At 45.0% G+C, this 16,369-nt stretch overlaps 1 protein-coding gene across 1 annotated transcript in view; it reads right to left on the bottom strand.

Moving 5' to 3' along the window:
• The window catches only part of Adamts17 (ADAM metallopeptidase with thrombospondin type 1 motif 17), a 327,342-nt gene that overhangs the window by 226,908 nt on the left and 84,065 nt on the right, over window positions 1-16,369 (bottom strand). Inside the window, exon 7 of the mRNA XM_036196825.1 lies at window positions 10,318-10,361. Coding sequence (XP_036052718.1) covers window positions 10,318-10,361 — 44 coding nt within the window. The remainder of the gene's footprint in view (window positions 1-10,317; window positions 10,362-16,369) is intronic.

The following is a 16,369-nucleotide window of genomic DNA, read 5'->3' as shown; positions in this document are numbered from 1 at the left end:
TTTAACTTCCCAAGGACAAATTAAAGTCAACTTAACTCTTAACACCATTCATTCCCCGGGAAGTAATGTGGCGAACTCTGTTGATGGTTTGGATCTTAAATATCTCCCAAATGCTATGTTTCAGATGCTTGGTCATGAGCCTACGATGCTATTGGGAGGTGGTGGAACCTTTAGAGGATGGAAGTTAGGGATTATAACCCTGAAGGGGATATTGGGAACAAAGCCCTGTCTTTTCTCTCTTTGCTTCCTCACTGTACAATAAATAGTTTTACTCCAGCACGTGCTCCCTACCCAAAAATCAATGATTCCAGCCAACTACAGACTCAAGCCTTCGAAACTCTGAGTTATGCAACTTTCTGTCTCTCTTAACTTTGTTTTTAACTGTTTGAGACAAAATCTTGTTGTGTATGTAGCTCAGGCTGGCCTAGAACCCAGACTGACCTTGAATTTAGGAACCTACTGTTTTGCCTCCCAAGTGCTAGGATTATGGGTGTGCACCACCACAACTGACTGTTCCTTCTTGTAATTTACTTTCTCAGGCATGCTGTCTCAGAAAGACAGTCTGAGCATGCTGTGACGCTGACTGATAGGAGATCCCGGGTGTGTTGTGATCAAGAGAGGACGTGAGCACTGAAGAAGCCTGTCTTCAATACTGAGGAGAAGAGCCCTAGAGAATGAGTCTGGAGCCATGGAACCAGCATCAGGTCCACGCTTCGACATCTCATAAAACTGCCAAGCACTGAGGCTTCTTGACCTGCCAAGCACTGAAGAAGGACCACAGCTTGTCACTAGGGACAACTCTAGGAATGGCAAAGCAGAATTAGTTTCTCCACATCTACCGCTCCAGAGTTTGTTAGTCTAGAAATGCAAAGCCTTTCCCTTGGTTACTTTAAATGTATTATTGTCCTTTTGTTGAACTGCTCAGAAGCCCAAGTCCTGAGCCCCTCTGAGTTACTCATTGCTGATCCCTCCAACGTGACATGGACACATGAAATTTCTCCTTATTTTCCTCCTGTTACCCTGGGATGCTTAAGATGAATGGAGGAGAGGGAGTTGCCTTTACCTCCTTTCAAGGGCAAGAGTACTTTTTCTTCATCCTCTAAAATCACTCACAATTCCAACTCTGTCCCTAATTCTACACCTCTCGGGGAAGGGGGAATCACCTAGCAAAGTCTTCAGGGTTTTAGATCTCAAAGCTCGAAAATCAAAGAATCTTCAAGGGATTCAGACTTCCTCATTTCTGAACACGGAAGCTATGTGCTGCCAAAAAGAACCCCCATCTCAGTATGCCCACACTCTTCTCACTCCTATAACACCCAGTGTTTCAGGACTGTGACTGCCAATTCCTTGGATGATCTTAGGATGATCAATGAAGAAAGATCTCCAAGCACTGCTCATAGGACGTTTGTAAGGGCAAAAAACCCTCAAAATATCATACGGCATTTCCAATCTCATTCCACTGGGCAGAAGGCTATTGTTGGTTTTTGCCAGGAAGACTGAGAAATGTAACCTCCCAAGGGGGAAGATCCTGTGACTATCAGCTAACAATATTTACCATAATACCCTGGACCATGTGCCAGGTCCTAATTATGATTCATCTCAGCCTTAACCAACCATGGCTCAGCCCTTTCCTAGCCATGGCCAGTCCCTTCCCTAATCATGACACACCCTTCCCTAACCACAGCTCAGCTCTTTCTTAACCATGACATAATCTCTTCCTGCTTGTGATAAGGTTTTGATCATAACCATCCATACCAATCCCACCAAAGACACTTGAACTGAAGTCCTAAAGACCAGGCCAAGCATTAGTCTCTGCTCAAGAGCAAGTGGTCTGAGCCCGACAGTTCTCAACCTAAGGGTCAAATGACCCTGTCACAGGGATCGCATATCAGATATCCTACATACCAGATATTTATATTACGATTCATAACAGTAGCAAAATTATAGTTATGAAATAGCAATGGAATAATTTTATGGTGGGGGGTCACCACACCATGAGAAACTAACTGTATTAAAGGGTCACAGTACTAGGAAGGTTGAGAACCCCTGCCTTAGCTGAACCATCTCTGGCCTTCCCAAAGCACTCTGATTTCTTACTTTGTATATATGAAGAAGTTGAGGTTAAAAATTCAGAGCCAACTTCCAATTTCACAAGAGAGGGTTGAGGGTTCTTCTATCTTTAAACTCACAGCACCCAAGGGAGCCTGATAAACTGTCTATATATGATGAAAGCTATAAACATTCTCCACTAAGTTGCAGCTCTGAGCCTTGAAGGCCACCTGATGCTGAGCCTGTGGTCAGTCCCCAGCACCACAGCAGCCTAGGTGGCTGACCTCATCTCTTTGTGCCAGGAGGCCAGTGGTGGGGAAAATGAACTCATGGCTAGACTAAAGTGTCACTTTTATTGCCAAAAATATCAGTGAGCCACATGGCCCAACTGGGCCCTATTTCCGATGCCACAGCACAGCTTGACAACCAAAAAGAAAACTTCAAAATATTAAAACAAGATTCTTCTTCAGCCCTGGCATTACTTCCTACTGTGCCCTTCCTCTCTTTGCCCTGACTCACCTCTCTGCCCTGCAGCAGGCAAACTTCCCCTTCCAGTCTGTGAAGGTACCACCTTTCCTCCTTCTTGGACTGCCTGCATCCCAGCCAGAGCATCATTCCTCCTTCCATAGAGCAAGAACTCCCCTCTACCTGGGAATTGTTCTCCAAGTGAAGTTGCCTTAAAAAGAAAAATCTACAGAATCGAGTTTACAATTTCTCTCCTTGCCATCTCACTTGAAAAATCAAAACAAACAAACATAAACCCCATCATGGCCAACTAAACACAACACGAAGTTTAATAGATTAGCCATTTCTCAGGGTACAGTTCAGTGGCAATAAAGTCATTCATTAATTGTTCACTCATTACTGCCATTCTGGTTTTGTTCTTGTTGCTGTGATAAACCACCCTCGCCATAAGCAATTAAAGAAAGGGTTTATTTGGCTTACAGTTCCACACTGTGAGGAAGCCAAGCCAAGAACTTGAAGCAGCCCATGACATCAACAGTCAAGAGCAGAGAGAGAAATGAATGTGTGCATGCCTCTAGTGTTTGGCTCACTTTCTCAGTTCTTAGAAGTTTCAGGACCCAAACCCAGGGGATGATGCTGCCCACAGTGGGCTGGGTCTTCCTATGCCAATTAACCCAATTAAATCCCTTGGGGGGGGAGATACCTATAGGCCAACCCAATAAAAACCATCACTGAGGCTGTCTCCTAGTGATTCTACATTGTGTCAAGTTTTCAATTAAAACTAACCATCACAAACACTCCAGGTTTCTTCTTATAAAACTGGAACTTTAGGCCATTAAGTAATAACTCACTATTCCCCTCAACCACTGAACATGACCATTTTCTGTATCCATAAACGTTCTCCTCTGGATGCCTTAGGCATGTGGACTCCCACAGCACATATGCTTTTCTAGTTAGCTTGTTTTGCTCAGCATCATGTCCCAAAGGTCTATCCATGACGTAGTCTGTGTCATAGTTTTCTAATGTTTTAAGGCTGATTTTTTTCTCTCACCATATGCTCACACCACACTGCATTTATCATGGGTGAATGCTTACGTGTGCTTCCACCTTCTGGCTCCCAGGAATGATGCTGCTGTGAACACGAGTGTGCAAACATCTGTTTGAGTACCTGCTCTTGATTCTTCTGGTTCTATATCCAGAATTGGAACTGTTGCATTACACTTGAATTTGGGGGAGAAAACACTGCTCTGTGTTTGCCATTTGCCCTGGCCCCCAGCAGTGCACAGGGGTCTCCACTTCTCCACTGCCTCAGGAGTATTTGTTATTTCCTGGTGTGGGGTGGGATTAGTTTTTAGATTTGTATTTTTTAATGATGTGTGTGTTCTACATGTGTGCGTGTGCCTGAAGAGGACAGAAGAGGGTGTCAGATCTGCCTAACTAGACTTACAGGTGTTTGTGAGCCATCTGACATAGGCGTCGAGAACCAAACTTGGGTCTTTTGTATATATTCTTAATCTCTGAGCCATCCCTCCAGTCCTATTTTCTGATTCTTGAAAACCATCAAATGAATGGATGTGTTCAGCCATCCCCTTTAACCCCATAAGAACCCTGAGGAGGCTGGAGAGAGCGCTTAATGGTCAAGAGCATTGGCTGTCCTTCCAGAGGATCCACATCCAATTCCCAGCACCCACGTGGTGGCCCACAACTGTCTATAACTCCAGTTCCAGGGGATCCAATGCCTTCTTCTGCTCTGCAGGATCCTGAGTTCATGTGAGGCACATAAGCTCCCACAACTGCACACACATAAGAAAAGATATATAAGAACCCTGAGGATTATTATTTCCATTGTATAGATGAGGTTACATCTGGATATGGGAGGTAAATCACAAAGGACTATGCAAGAGCAGGATGTGATTCCCCAGGCCTAAGAGAAGAACCTATGTCCAGACCACAGTACTGAGCCTTGCTTGCCTCTTCTTCCAGTGAGGGGCCCTTCAGTAGGAGTTGCCTTTCTCTATGGAGATGGTGAGGCCCTGTGGATGGCAAAAAGGACCATGAGTAAACTCCTGTAGGAGTCCCTTCTGGCTCTCAGCCTCGAATTTCCTGGGCTTCCTCCAACCAGCAGAGAAGGCTTTGCTCTTGTGGAGCCCCTTGGGGTCATCCTTGGGCTCCACGCCTCCCTTACACACACAGTACCCCACTGCATGCTCTGTTTATGTGGCTTCCCACAAGCTACAAGAGCTGTCTCACCACACAGCCTCGTTTCCCATTGATAACTCTACATCCCCAGCCATAGAGAAGAACTCGCCTGCTTGATTCTAACAGACCCACCAAGGGTCATGACTCAAGTAGGGACAACCCTCTAATGCGATGAAGGTTGGTACTTCCTTCCAACCTAATCGTAAAGTGCTCCCTCGGCCAAGAGTAATGGTGACGCAGAGGGGACAGAGAAGCCCCTTGAAAATGGTCACACCAAGGCCATGTTGAGAATGAAAAGGTGGTGGGCTCTGGCCTCACACCAATGTCCCCAGTATCTCATGTCTGACCTGAAAACATGATATGTTCTGGAGTCCTCTCACAAGCTGGTCTGAATATAGTGGCCTAGAGGTTCTCACTCTTGGCCCATGAGGAATAGCACTTCTAAAAGGCAACAGTGTGCCGACTACAACCCCTGCAGCTAAGGCTCAAGGGTCATCATGAAAGATGGCGAGGAAAGATCAGGGAATCTGATGGAAGTTTTGTCTTCAAGGAGTGTCAGAAGCTACACCCATGCAGTCACCAACGTGGCTACCCAAACACAAGCTGAACAAGGTCAACAACAGACACACCAATGTGGATGAGGGAAAGCCCAAGAGACCCCAGCCTTACACAAAGAACCACAGGCAACTAAGGAATGCTGGGAGCTGGAGAAAACGGTCCTCCCCAGGGAAGAGCACACCAGTTGGTTATCCAATACCAAATGGTCATCTGTGAAAACACACACATAAGTAACATTATACAGAATGAACAGCTTGTATTTATGTCTTTAGGAATATACTTACTCATATGTGTATGTAACAACAATTAATGAAGAGAGAGGCCATGAATTTGAAAGAAGAGCAAGCAAGGATATATGAGAGAGTTTGGAGGGAGGAAAGTGAAGAAAGAAATGTTGTAATTATATTATAATCTCAAAAAGTAAAATATATATATGTACATATATACATACACATACATACACACACACACACACACACACACACATACATATATATATTGCTGTGGATATGTTGTTCCGTATGCTGAATGTGTTGCTCTGATTAGTTGATAAATAAAATGCTGATTGGCCAGTAGCCAGGCAGGAAGTATAGGCGGGACAAGCAAAGAAGAGAATTCGGGGAACAGGAAGGCTGAGTCAGGAGATGGTACAGGCCACCACCACCATGAGAAGCAGATATTAAGATACCGGTAAGCCACAAGCCATGTGGCAAGGTATAGATTTATAGAAATGGATTAATTTAAGATATAAGAACTATACAGCAAGAAGCCTGCCACAGACATCATACAGTTTATAAGTAATATGAACATCTGAGTGATTATTTTATAAGTGGGCTGTGGGACTGCGGGGGCTTGGCAGGACTCAGAGAGAATCTCTCCAGCTACAATATATATTGTATAGTGCTGCTACTCTGTGCAGTAATGTCCAAGGCTGTGTTTGTGTTGAGGTTCTCAACTGGGCATCCTGTGTGCTGAGCTTCTTTGCTTCTCTAGCCCTCTCACTAATTCCAAAGACAGTTAGGCATAACCTATGTTTCATTGGTCTCTATATAGTTCTAAACTAAATGTTGGTTCCACATCTCCAGTGGGCCAATAGAATTCTATCCCATGTAAAAACGTATCTCTGTATTTTCACCATTTTCTAACACAGTCCAGTGATTATGTAACCTTAACAGAGACTCTGGCAGGAAGAGTGAGACAAGTTGAACTTGGTCCCCTGGAACAAGTGGTCTCAGTTAGGGATGCTCAGCCACATCCCAAACACAGAGCGCTTCTACTGGAGTGTAACTTCCAAGGCAGACAGGTCTCCTCAGGAGGCTCTTATGAGACAAGCTGAGGACTGGGAGAACTCAAGAGCACAGACGATGCTGAGCCACACTCTCGGACACTAGAGGCACACACTGCACTCTCCAACCTGCACACTTTGACCATCATTATCCAACCATCATTATCCAACCATATAGGCCATGCTGAGATCAGCCATACTAGGAGGCAAGGGTAGGAAGGACCCCAGGACCGCCCGCATTCTCCTTTGTTCTGAATCACATCATCCCTTACAAATGACCTTTAGAAGACTCTCCCAGCATCCAGGCATAAGCTAATCAGCATTTTAAATATGCTCTACCACCATTTAAATCTAAGGGATGAGTTGTTGTAGTAAAGTATATGCTTTTTTGCTTTCTCAGAAACTCTTTTTTCTCCCTCATTTTAAAAATTAGTTCTTTGAAAATTTTGTAATCTGTACTTTGGTCATTTTCATCCCTTTCCTAACTCCTTCCAGATAGCCCCCCTTCCCTACCTACCCAGTCAGTGGCCTACTTTTTTTAATCATGTCAAGACAGTTGGTGTGGCCCAACTCTTGGATGTGTAGCCTTCCACTAAGAAATCCAAGCTGGGATTGTGAGACACATGCCCTGATACTCATAGAATGCTACATTCCTTACTAACTCTTGCAAGTGGATGCTGTGTTTTTTAACAAGTGTAAGGACGGTAGAGCTTGCTAACACTTACAACCCATAGCTAGATACACTCACATTTTCTCCCCCAAACTGAAAGTTTTCACAACCCCCACCCCACACACACCCATAGAAGATTGTCAAAGCCTAATTACAAGTACCCATGTAACTGGCAAACAGGAATATGCCAGAGACTGGAGGATCTGCCCTATGATAATAAATACATAATTAAATGTCAAGCTTTTACTTCTGCTCATAATAGATTCAAATCTATTGTGACAGATTTGAGGAAGAGTCCAAAACTCTGGTATATCCATGGGACCAAGATGAAATGGATGACATCTAAACTGGGTCATTCAAAGGAATTATCCCCCTAGGATGCAATTTCTTAGGACTATAGATAGATATTCCTCTGTGGTGGCATTACATACGGATAAACCAGTTAATGGCCTTTCCACTTATGTGGCCACTTGTGATTATGACACACACACACACACACACACACACACACACACACACACAGACAGAGAGAGAGAGAGAGAGAGAGAGAGAGAGAGAGAGAGAAAGAAATTAGTAAGAGTCTGAGGCTGGTCTGTGACTGCCATACTCCCAGTTTTAAAATGTTTATCAAATTACTTCATTCAAAAAATGATTTGATAACATGTTCAAGTGAATTATGGCACATTAAAATAAGCACTTACTAATAACAAAAGGCCAAGTCCCTATGTCTAATTCCCTTGTAAAAGTTAAAATTCACCAGAGCAAGGAGTGCATGCTGGGAGGCAGGAGGCAGAACAGTTTGTCCCTCAGGTAACCAGCTGTGACATTAAGAATGATTACACCCTGTCCCTGCCATGCAAAGACACGCCTCATTAGGAAGTGAGATGAAAGTGCCAGAGAGGTCACATAAGGACATCAGGTACCACCAGGTGATATGTGGCTAAGTGTCAAATGAACAGCCCTATGGACTAAATTATGATCCTCAGAATCACAGGGTGAAGTATTGACCTTCAATATGACTATATTTTGAAACAGGGCCTTGAGAAATATAATTAGATAAGGAAGGTTAAATGAAGGTATAAAGGTAGGTCCTAATCTAGTGTGACTGGTGTTCTTACAACAAGAAGAAAGAGAAGAGGAACACACAGAAGACAAACAATGGCGTGAAGACAGCCATCTGCAGGTCCTGGAGCACCTACGTCAGAAACCAGACACCCGCAGACAGCGGGACCTTGATCAGCGGCCTCCATGGCTGTGAGCCCGAGATTTCCTTGAGGCCTGAGATGTACAGGCCTTGCAGCATTGTGTGGTGGAAAAGTGTCACGAGCAAAGTATTCAAAATGTCACGGAAGTATTGAGCAGACAGGAGAGAGATACTTGATTAGAATTAGCTACTTGGTCTTCCACAAGGGGAGCACTGCACGATCAGTTCACATCATAAGGGTGTTTCATACAGTCACAATTAAACAACAGGTAGCTGTCCCCCAGGTGAAAGAGAAGCACACACTTCAGTCTACACACTGTGCAGATATGAAGCTCCTTCCACCTGTGCTCATTCTTTCCCTGATTTAAATTAACCGCCCGGCATGGCCCGCAGGAACCTCTCAAGTTCTCAGCCAGAAGCTGAAGGACATAGGCTTGGAGATCCAGGCTCAGCACTGCATAGCACAGAGGCTTCTCCCGGGTCAGGAAGTATAGGGCAGGGGCTAGATGAGGAACTAATGTCTCCTGAGCACAGGCAAGGTGACAGCACGGCCAAACAGAGGCATACTCCAGAGAGAGCTACGGTGGCCCTCAAAGGTCACCTGTGAATGCTGGAAGGAACAACCGCTCTAGCCACATGCTTCCCTGTGGCTTCACATATTCTCCAGCCCCAGCCAGGCTTAGGCCTGGCTCAGCTACACCCCCACAAGGAAAACAAGACTAACACTGTCCTTGCCCAAAGAGTCCATCATGGAACCAATCCTAAGGGGCCAAGTGCAGACATCCATTGGCTGATCATTGATATCTTATTCTCTGGTCTGTTTTGAAGATTGACAAATAAAATAAAATAATTATAAACTGCAATGTGTAAAATAAAGGTTGGCTATCATCATACCAAATTTTAAAGGGCCTTATTAAATCACCCAATCTAGGCAGTCATATGTGTTAAGAAACTTGAGTTACCCAGTTCAGTCATGTAGAGCCATGGCAGAGGCCAAGGCTACTCACAACCGAGACTCCATGGTAACAGGTTGCTAACCTCTGGATTTTAGGATATTAGATATGTCAACCCTATTTGACTTCCCATCAGTGTTTCTGTAACTTCAAGCCTCTGAGCATACAAGAGTCATCATTTTTCTTTGGGTAATACAATATTTGGGACCTCCCTGTATGAGACGGCAGATGGCAATGGAGACACTTTGGATATTTCCTCTGCTAGATAAGTAATCTGTCTACACCTGAAGAAAGGTTTGTTTTGTTTTGTTTTTTGAGACAGGGCTTCTCTGTGTAGTGCTGGCTGTCCTGGAACTTGCTCTGTAGACTATGCTGGCCCCGAACTCAGAGATGCACTTGCCTCTGCCTCCCAAGTGCTGGGATTAAAGGCGTGCGCCACCACCGCCTGGCAGAAAGAAGGTTTCTGGTGAAACCTTAAGAACCAAAGGGCAATTCACAGTTCACTGAAAATAGGAGAGGAGGGAACCTGCATGTGAGGATCGGGTGAGGACGAGAAGGGAAGAAAACCCATGTGTCTCCAGTATGGCTGCACATCTCAGTACTATGTAGACTAGAAAGCAAACCGCCCGCCAGGATGGGCCAGACACTGAGAGACAATCACACTCTCAGAGGCAGACGCCTTGGAGCAGCCTGGCAGCTCTTGCCCTGGGAATGACTTGTTATAACATTCTTAACCCTTTATCTAGATGCTTTCTGTCATAGGCAACTTCAAAACTTACCTGAAAAAAACAATAGAATACAGTCAAGGAATCACTTTACAGGAAGAGGGGCAACAGGAGATCTGAAGCTCGCTCGTGCGGGGGCACGGGTGACGCTTTCAGACTAGAAGTCCCCGATACAGCATGGTGAATCATCGTGGGAACAGTGAACTTACCAACAGTGTCGCACGGTTCATCTTTGTGAACGCAGAAATCTGTCCTGGGGAGAAAAAGACACAGTCAGATGTGTGCGTACCTTGCAGGAACAGGAAAGGAAAATACAAATATTGGGTTAGTGATCCCGAAATGTTGTCACTTTAACTTGGACCATTAACAATGTCTGTCAACAGCAAACCATCATGGCAGTTCTAAAAGGTAAGTCCAGTCGCCACAGAGAAGACCCCCATGTTAGATGTTTTTTCTTTTGGCATTAATTTGTGACGTGTGCACGCAAGTGCCATAGTACACATGTAAAGGTTTGTGGTGGTGTGAATGAAAATGGCCCCCAAAGGGTCATAGGGAGGGGCACTGTCAGGAGGTGTGGCCTTGTTGGAGTGGGTGTGGCCTTGTTGGAGTGGGCGTGTCCCTGTTGGAGGAAGTGTGCCACTGGGGGCAGGCTTTGAGGTTTCTGAAGCTCAAGCCAGGCTCAGGTCATTTCTCTTCCTGCTGCCTGCTGACCCAGATGTAGAACTCTCAGCTACCTCTCCAGCACCATGTCTTCCTGAATGCCACCATGCTCAGGCCATGACAAAAATGAGCGAAGCCTCTGAACTGTAAGCCAGCCCTGATGAAATGTTTTCCTTTATGAGAGTTGCCATAGTCATGGTGTCTCTTCACAGCAATAAAATCCTGACTAAGACAAAGTACAAGGGAGAGAGTTCTCTTCTTCTATGAGGTGGGTTGTGGGGATGGAACGCAGGTCATCAGGCAGGGTGGTAAGTACCTTTACCCACTGGGCCACCTCACCAGCCCAGGACACCCTTTACAGCTGAACTTCTCCACACTTAGCTGATGGAAAGAAGCTACTCTTTCGTGAGTCAAAAAAAAAAAAAATTAAAGGTGTTTTTGATCAGAGACAGTTAATTACCCATCAACTGTAGAGGTATCTCAAAGCTACTCAACTTGGAAAGCTGTAAGGGCCATTAGTTATCCATGGAAAGGCAACAAAAAGCCATTTCTAAAAATCCTTTTTAAAACTCTCAGAGAACTCCCAGGTGTGCAGTTAAGGATGAGTGAGAAAGCGAAGGAACAAAGGCTGTGTCAGCCCTGGTCCTGCACATCTCATAGGTTCACTCTCACCTCTGTTAATGAAATGAAGGGATGGGCCCTGCTTTTCCATCTACAAACACCCCCAAGCCTCCCCCCACAAGTTCCCACAGTGAGTAGCCACCACAGAACACTGGTGGGGCCAGCATCCTGGCTAGGACAGTCCCCAAAGCAGAAATAATTCATTTACCTTTAAATATATAGATAAATAAATCCAAAAACTGGCCTGATCTGATGCACAAGTATGGCATCCCTGGTCCCAGCTGCCCTTCCCTGGCTAATACTGTTACATTTCCATGCTAGCATTCACTGTCCTCCATTCTTCCTTCCCAGTCACATCTACTCACAGCAAAATTGGTAGTACACCAGTTACTCCAGGAACAATGCCAGAGTTCGTCACCCCCCTTCCACTCTATCCATCGCCATCTCTGTGTGCATCAGCCCACTCTAATCCCCAGTGTGGTAGGTGTTAAAGGAGAAAAGATGTGTGTGTATATCCCTCAGCCTACTGCTGCTAGGCATGGATCCTGAAGATCCAACCAGCCCACTGGTACCCGCAGACTGTGGTTCTGCAGGCTCAAAGGATCTCCTGAAGATCTTGAGACACAGATTCCCAAGGGTAGGCTGACAACTGAAATCTTGGGTCAGAGACATCTCGCCAAGCACACTGGGCATCCTGCAGGGGAAATGACAGGGCAGGTGGCATGGATGGGAGTCAAAGCTTAGAAGATGTGGCTGGAGTCAGTGTAGGGGAGATAACTCAAAGTGACTTGTATCCGCCACTCAATGAGTTTTGCCTCTGGAAATTTCTAAGTTTTTCATAACAAATATGAATATTTTGAGTTATCAATTTTTGGTCAATTTAGTTTAATATTATTACTTATCAATTTGACAGGTAAAATGGTACATATTTATACAATGCAAATATGAGGCGGCAAGTATACATTGTGAAATGATCATATCTAGCTAATAGGAATGTCCATCACCTTAGATACTAGTTTTGGTTTTTGGGGGGTTTTGTGTGGTGGGGTTGGTTGGTTTGTTGGTTGGTGAGAATATTTAAAATCCACTTTCACAGTGATCTTCAAGCATATGCCATTGTGAATTTGACAATAAATATCTAGAACTCAAAGAGAAAAGTAAACGCCTTTAAGACTGCCCACTCTTGTGGAAAAAAAATTAAACCCTTTATTATCCTGATCTTACCCCCAAACCCAACCATTTTTGTGGAAATGAAGGAGGGCTAACATCCTAACTTGTCAGAGCAAGCCTCCTGTCCTCGACTTGCTTAGGCTCCCTGATTAAGAGGCAACTGAACAGGAAACAGAATGAGCAGGGAGAAGACTAACTGTGGCATGTTGAAGACTGGGGCCTGCAGAGGTATCCAAGCATGACCCTCTGCCAGGCCTGTACACTTGCTTGGGTGTTTCCCTGGTGTTCTCTACAGAAGTGCCGAGCTGGGCTGGGGGGACAAATATTGTGTGTCTGTTTTCCTAGGTCAAGTGTAGAACCAAAGGTAAAGCCACTAGGGCTGGAGCCCCCGTCTTCTGTGTGGCCTTTGTTGGCCTCTAGCCACAGTGCACATGGGGGCTGTCTACAGCCTAGACACACACAGCTGCAGAAAAGCTGACTGCCTCTGCTCGCCGTGACATCATATTCACTTCTCTGTAGCAGCCAGTGTCCAGGAGAACAGCTCCCAGGCTCAGCCACAGGGCAAAACAGAGAAAGAAAAGAAAATCCTCACTCTGGCCAGATGCATGGCTAGAAAACAGGGATGCTGTCCCCTGAACAATGCCTGGCCCGTGAGATTTCCTATTAGACAGAAAAGGATACCTCTTTAGAGCAGCCACTGCCTTGCATCTTATTTCCTTGAAGAGCATCAGCCTAGTATCATCTCAAGCTTGGAAATTGCAGCCTCAGGCTCAAGTTATCCACAGACTTCTCAGCCGGCTACTCTTCCACCCACCCCATTGCCGCCTCAGAGTCAACATTTGCAAGGACATCCTCTGGGGATATGGCTGAGCAGTGATTCATCCACTGAGTAGCTCCACAGAAGCAGGAACAAGGGCTTAAACAACCCTGAGGTATCATCATGAAAAAGAAAAAGAAAAAGAAAAAGAAAAAGAAAAAGAAAAAGAAAAAGAAAGGGAAAAAGAAAATGTGCCCCTAGGTGAGTGTGAGCATTCACATGCACACATGTATGTGTGTATGTGTATGTGTGCGCACACACACACACACACACACACACACACACACGTGCATGCATGGTTGTAGATAGGTCAGAAGATGATGTTGGAGATCTTCCTTAATTTCTTTCCACCTCCGTCATTTGAGACAGGGTCTGTCACCAAAACCAAACCTCATCAACTAGACTAGCCAGTAAGACCCCATCTCTGCCTCTCGGCGCTGGGATTACAAATGCCCAGCACTGAGCCCAGCTCTTTGATGTAAGTTCCAAAGAATCGAACTCAGACCATCATGCTCATGTGACAAGCACTTTTCTGGGTAAGCCATCTTCCCAGGCCCCTGGTTGATTTCTTTGTTTAAAACAGGATATTACACAGCCTAAGCCACCCTCAAACTCACTATGTAGGCACAGGTGACCTTAAACACCTGATCCTACTGTCTCGGCCACCTAAGTGCTGGCATAATGGACATATATTTAGTGTACTGAGTGGTTTTGTGTGTCAACTTGACACAAGCTAGAGTCATCAGAGGAAGGAGCTTCAGTTGAGGAAATATCTCTGTGAGATCCAGCTGTAAGGCATTTTCTCATTTAGTGATCAATGCGGGGGTGGGGGGTGGGCGCGGAGAGGAGGCAGGAGCAGCTCATGGTGGGTGGTGGCATCTTTGGGCTGCTGGTTCTGGGTTCTAAAAGAAAGCAGGGGATCAAGCCAGTAAGCAGTTCCCCTCCATGGCCTCTGCATCAGCTCCTGCCTCTGGGATCCTGCCCTGTTTGAGTTCCTGTCCTGACTTCCTTCAGTGATGAGAAGCAATGCTGAAGTATAAGCCTAATAAACCCTCTCCTCCCCAACTTGCTTTGTGGTCATGGTGTTTTGCTGCAGCAATAGAAACCCTAACCAAGACACTTGGAAATTTTTGGTTTTTATAAAAGAGCTAACCTAGAAGTTTTGCTAACTCTGATTTTTATGATATTTATTGTTCTCTGGGGGAAAAAAGTGCTTTTCATTCCCAAAACAAGACCACTTCCAAGCGCTTTCTCTCTCCCTTCTGGAGATCTCCCTATACCTTGGCAACAACTGATGCATTGTATACTTGAAACTGATGAGTACATTTGAAATATTCTCACCTCAGAAACATTATTAGGAAGATTGGTAAGTTACAGATGTGCTCACTAGCTTCTCATGAAAGGAAATAGCAGGAAGGCAAAAAGTATTTTTAAATATGGTGTCAGGAGGGAATCCCCTAAGTTAATAATATTTTTAATAAACACTAGCATTCCTAAGTTTTATAGTGTTTATAAAAACCACTTTCAAAGTAGGGACACTGGACATGTAGCTGCAAATTCCAATTCTGGGGTTGTTTAAAGCAAGCTCCTCTCCCGGAAGGATTTTTAGACCTAATTTAATTAGACCTAATTAATTTCATGTAGGAAAATAATAATATAATTTATGGATATGCATAAACATAGCTCCACTGAACCCCTGCTCACTTATGAAGTAGAATCCACTCTCAAAACATCTGCTCTCTCCTATGCCCCCAGTCCTTTAGGTGTTCCATGAAAGTCCCATAGTTGCCAAATGCCATTCCCAATTGAGTGATGGCAGTCTCTGGCTAAGGAAGATGGGTGCCCAGCACTTCTAAAGAAGGAGCACCAGGAGGTGCCAGCACTCATTGGCTGGCAAGTACAGACCTGCAGCAGGCATGCTAACTCATGGTTCTACCATAGCTATGGACTTACATGAGACTGTGCCCAAAGCATCCCAATGGACGTTTAATCAAATCTCACATAAGTAGCAAATGTTCTCACTGGAACCACCTGCTTACAGAGCACCTCTCAACCCAAGGGGCTGGCAGTTGAGGAACTTTCTAGAGGAGGGATCAGGCATCTGTCTGCAGCCTGGTAATGACAAGATATATGTTCCTTCTTCCTTCCTTCCTTCCTTCCTTCCTTCCTTCCTTCCTTCCTTCCTCCCTCCCTCCCTCCCTCCCTCCCTCTCTCTCTCTCTCTCTCTCTCTCTCTCTCTCTCTCTCTCTCTCTCTCTCTGCGCACGCATGCATGTGCATATAATTGTGCATATATGTGTGGCTATGTATTTACATGTGGAGGCCAGGGGTTAGCCTCAGATGTTATTCTTCCTGAGGCCTGCACCTTGCTCTTTGAAACAGATTCCCCTTAGCCTGGAGACTGTTAATTAGGATATGTTAGGCTAGTTAGTGAACCCAGGTATCCATCTATCCTTTCTCTGCCTCACCTGTACTGGAATTACAAACTTTCCCCCCAATTTCTGTGTGTGTGTGTGTGTGTGTGTGTGTGTGTGTGTGTGTGTGTGTGTGTGTATGTATGTGTGTGTGTGTGTGTATGTAAGCACACACATGAACATATGTTTATATATGTCTACATGTATGTGCTAGAACTGTGTCCCCAGAACAGATATAGTTAAGTGCCTATTAATGTGGCTTTATTATGAAAGAGGGTCATTGCGGCACAATCCTGTTAAGAAGTGGTCACAAGCTGGGTGATGGTGGCCCATGCCTTCAGTCCCAGCACTTGGGAGGTAGAGTTGGGTGGGTCTATGAGTTCAATGCCAACCTGGTCTACAGAGCTCGTTCCAATATCTTGAAAAAATAAAAACAGTAAAAAAAGAAGAAGTGGTCACAATGGGTTAAGATAGGTCCTACTCCAAAGACTGATGTCCTCTTAAGAGGACAATCTGGACACAGGACAAGCTGGGCATAGAAAGGAACATGCAGAGAAGGTCCATGTGATGGTGGAAGGCG

This window comes from Onychomys torridus, chromosome 1, assembly GCF_903995425.1.
Source record: "Onychomys torridus chromosome 1, mOncTor1.1, whole genome shotgun sequence".
Taxonomy (NCBI): domain Eukaryota; kingdom Metazoa; phylum Chordata; class Mammalia; order Rodentia; family Cricetidae; genus Onychomys; species Onychomys torridus.
This window is presented reverse-complemented; position numbering and strand designations above follow the sequence as displayed.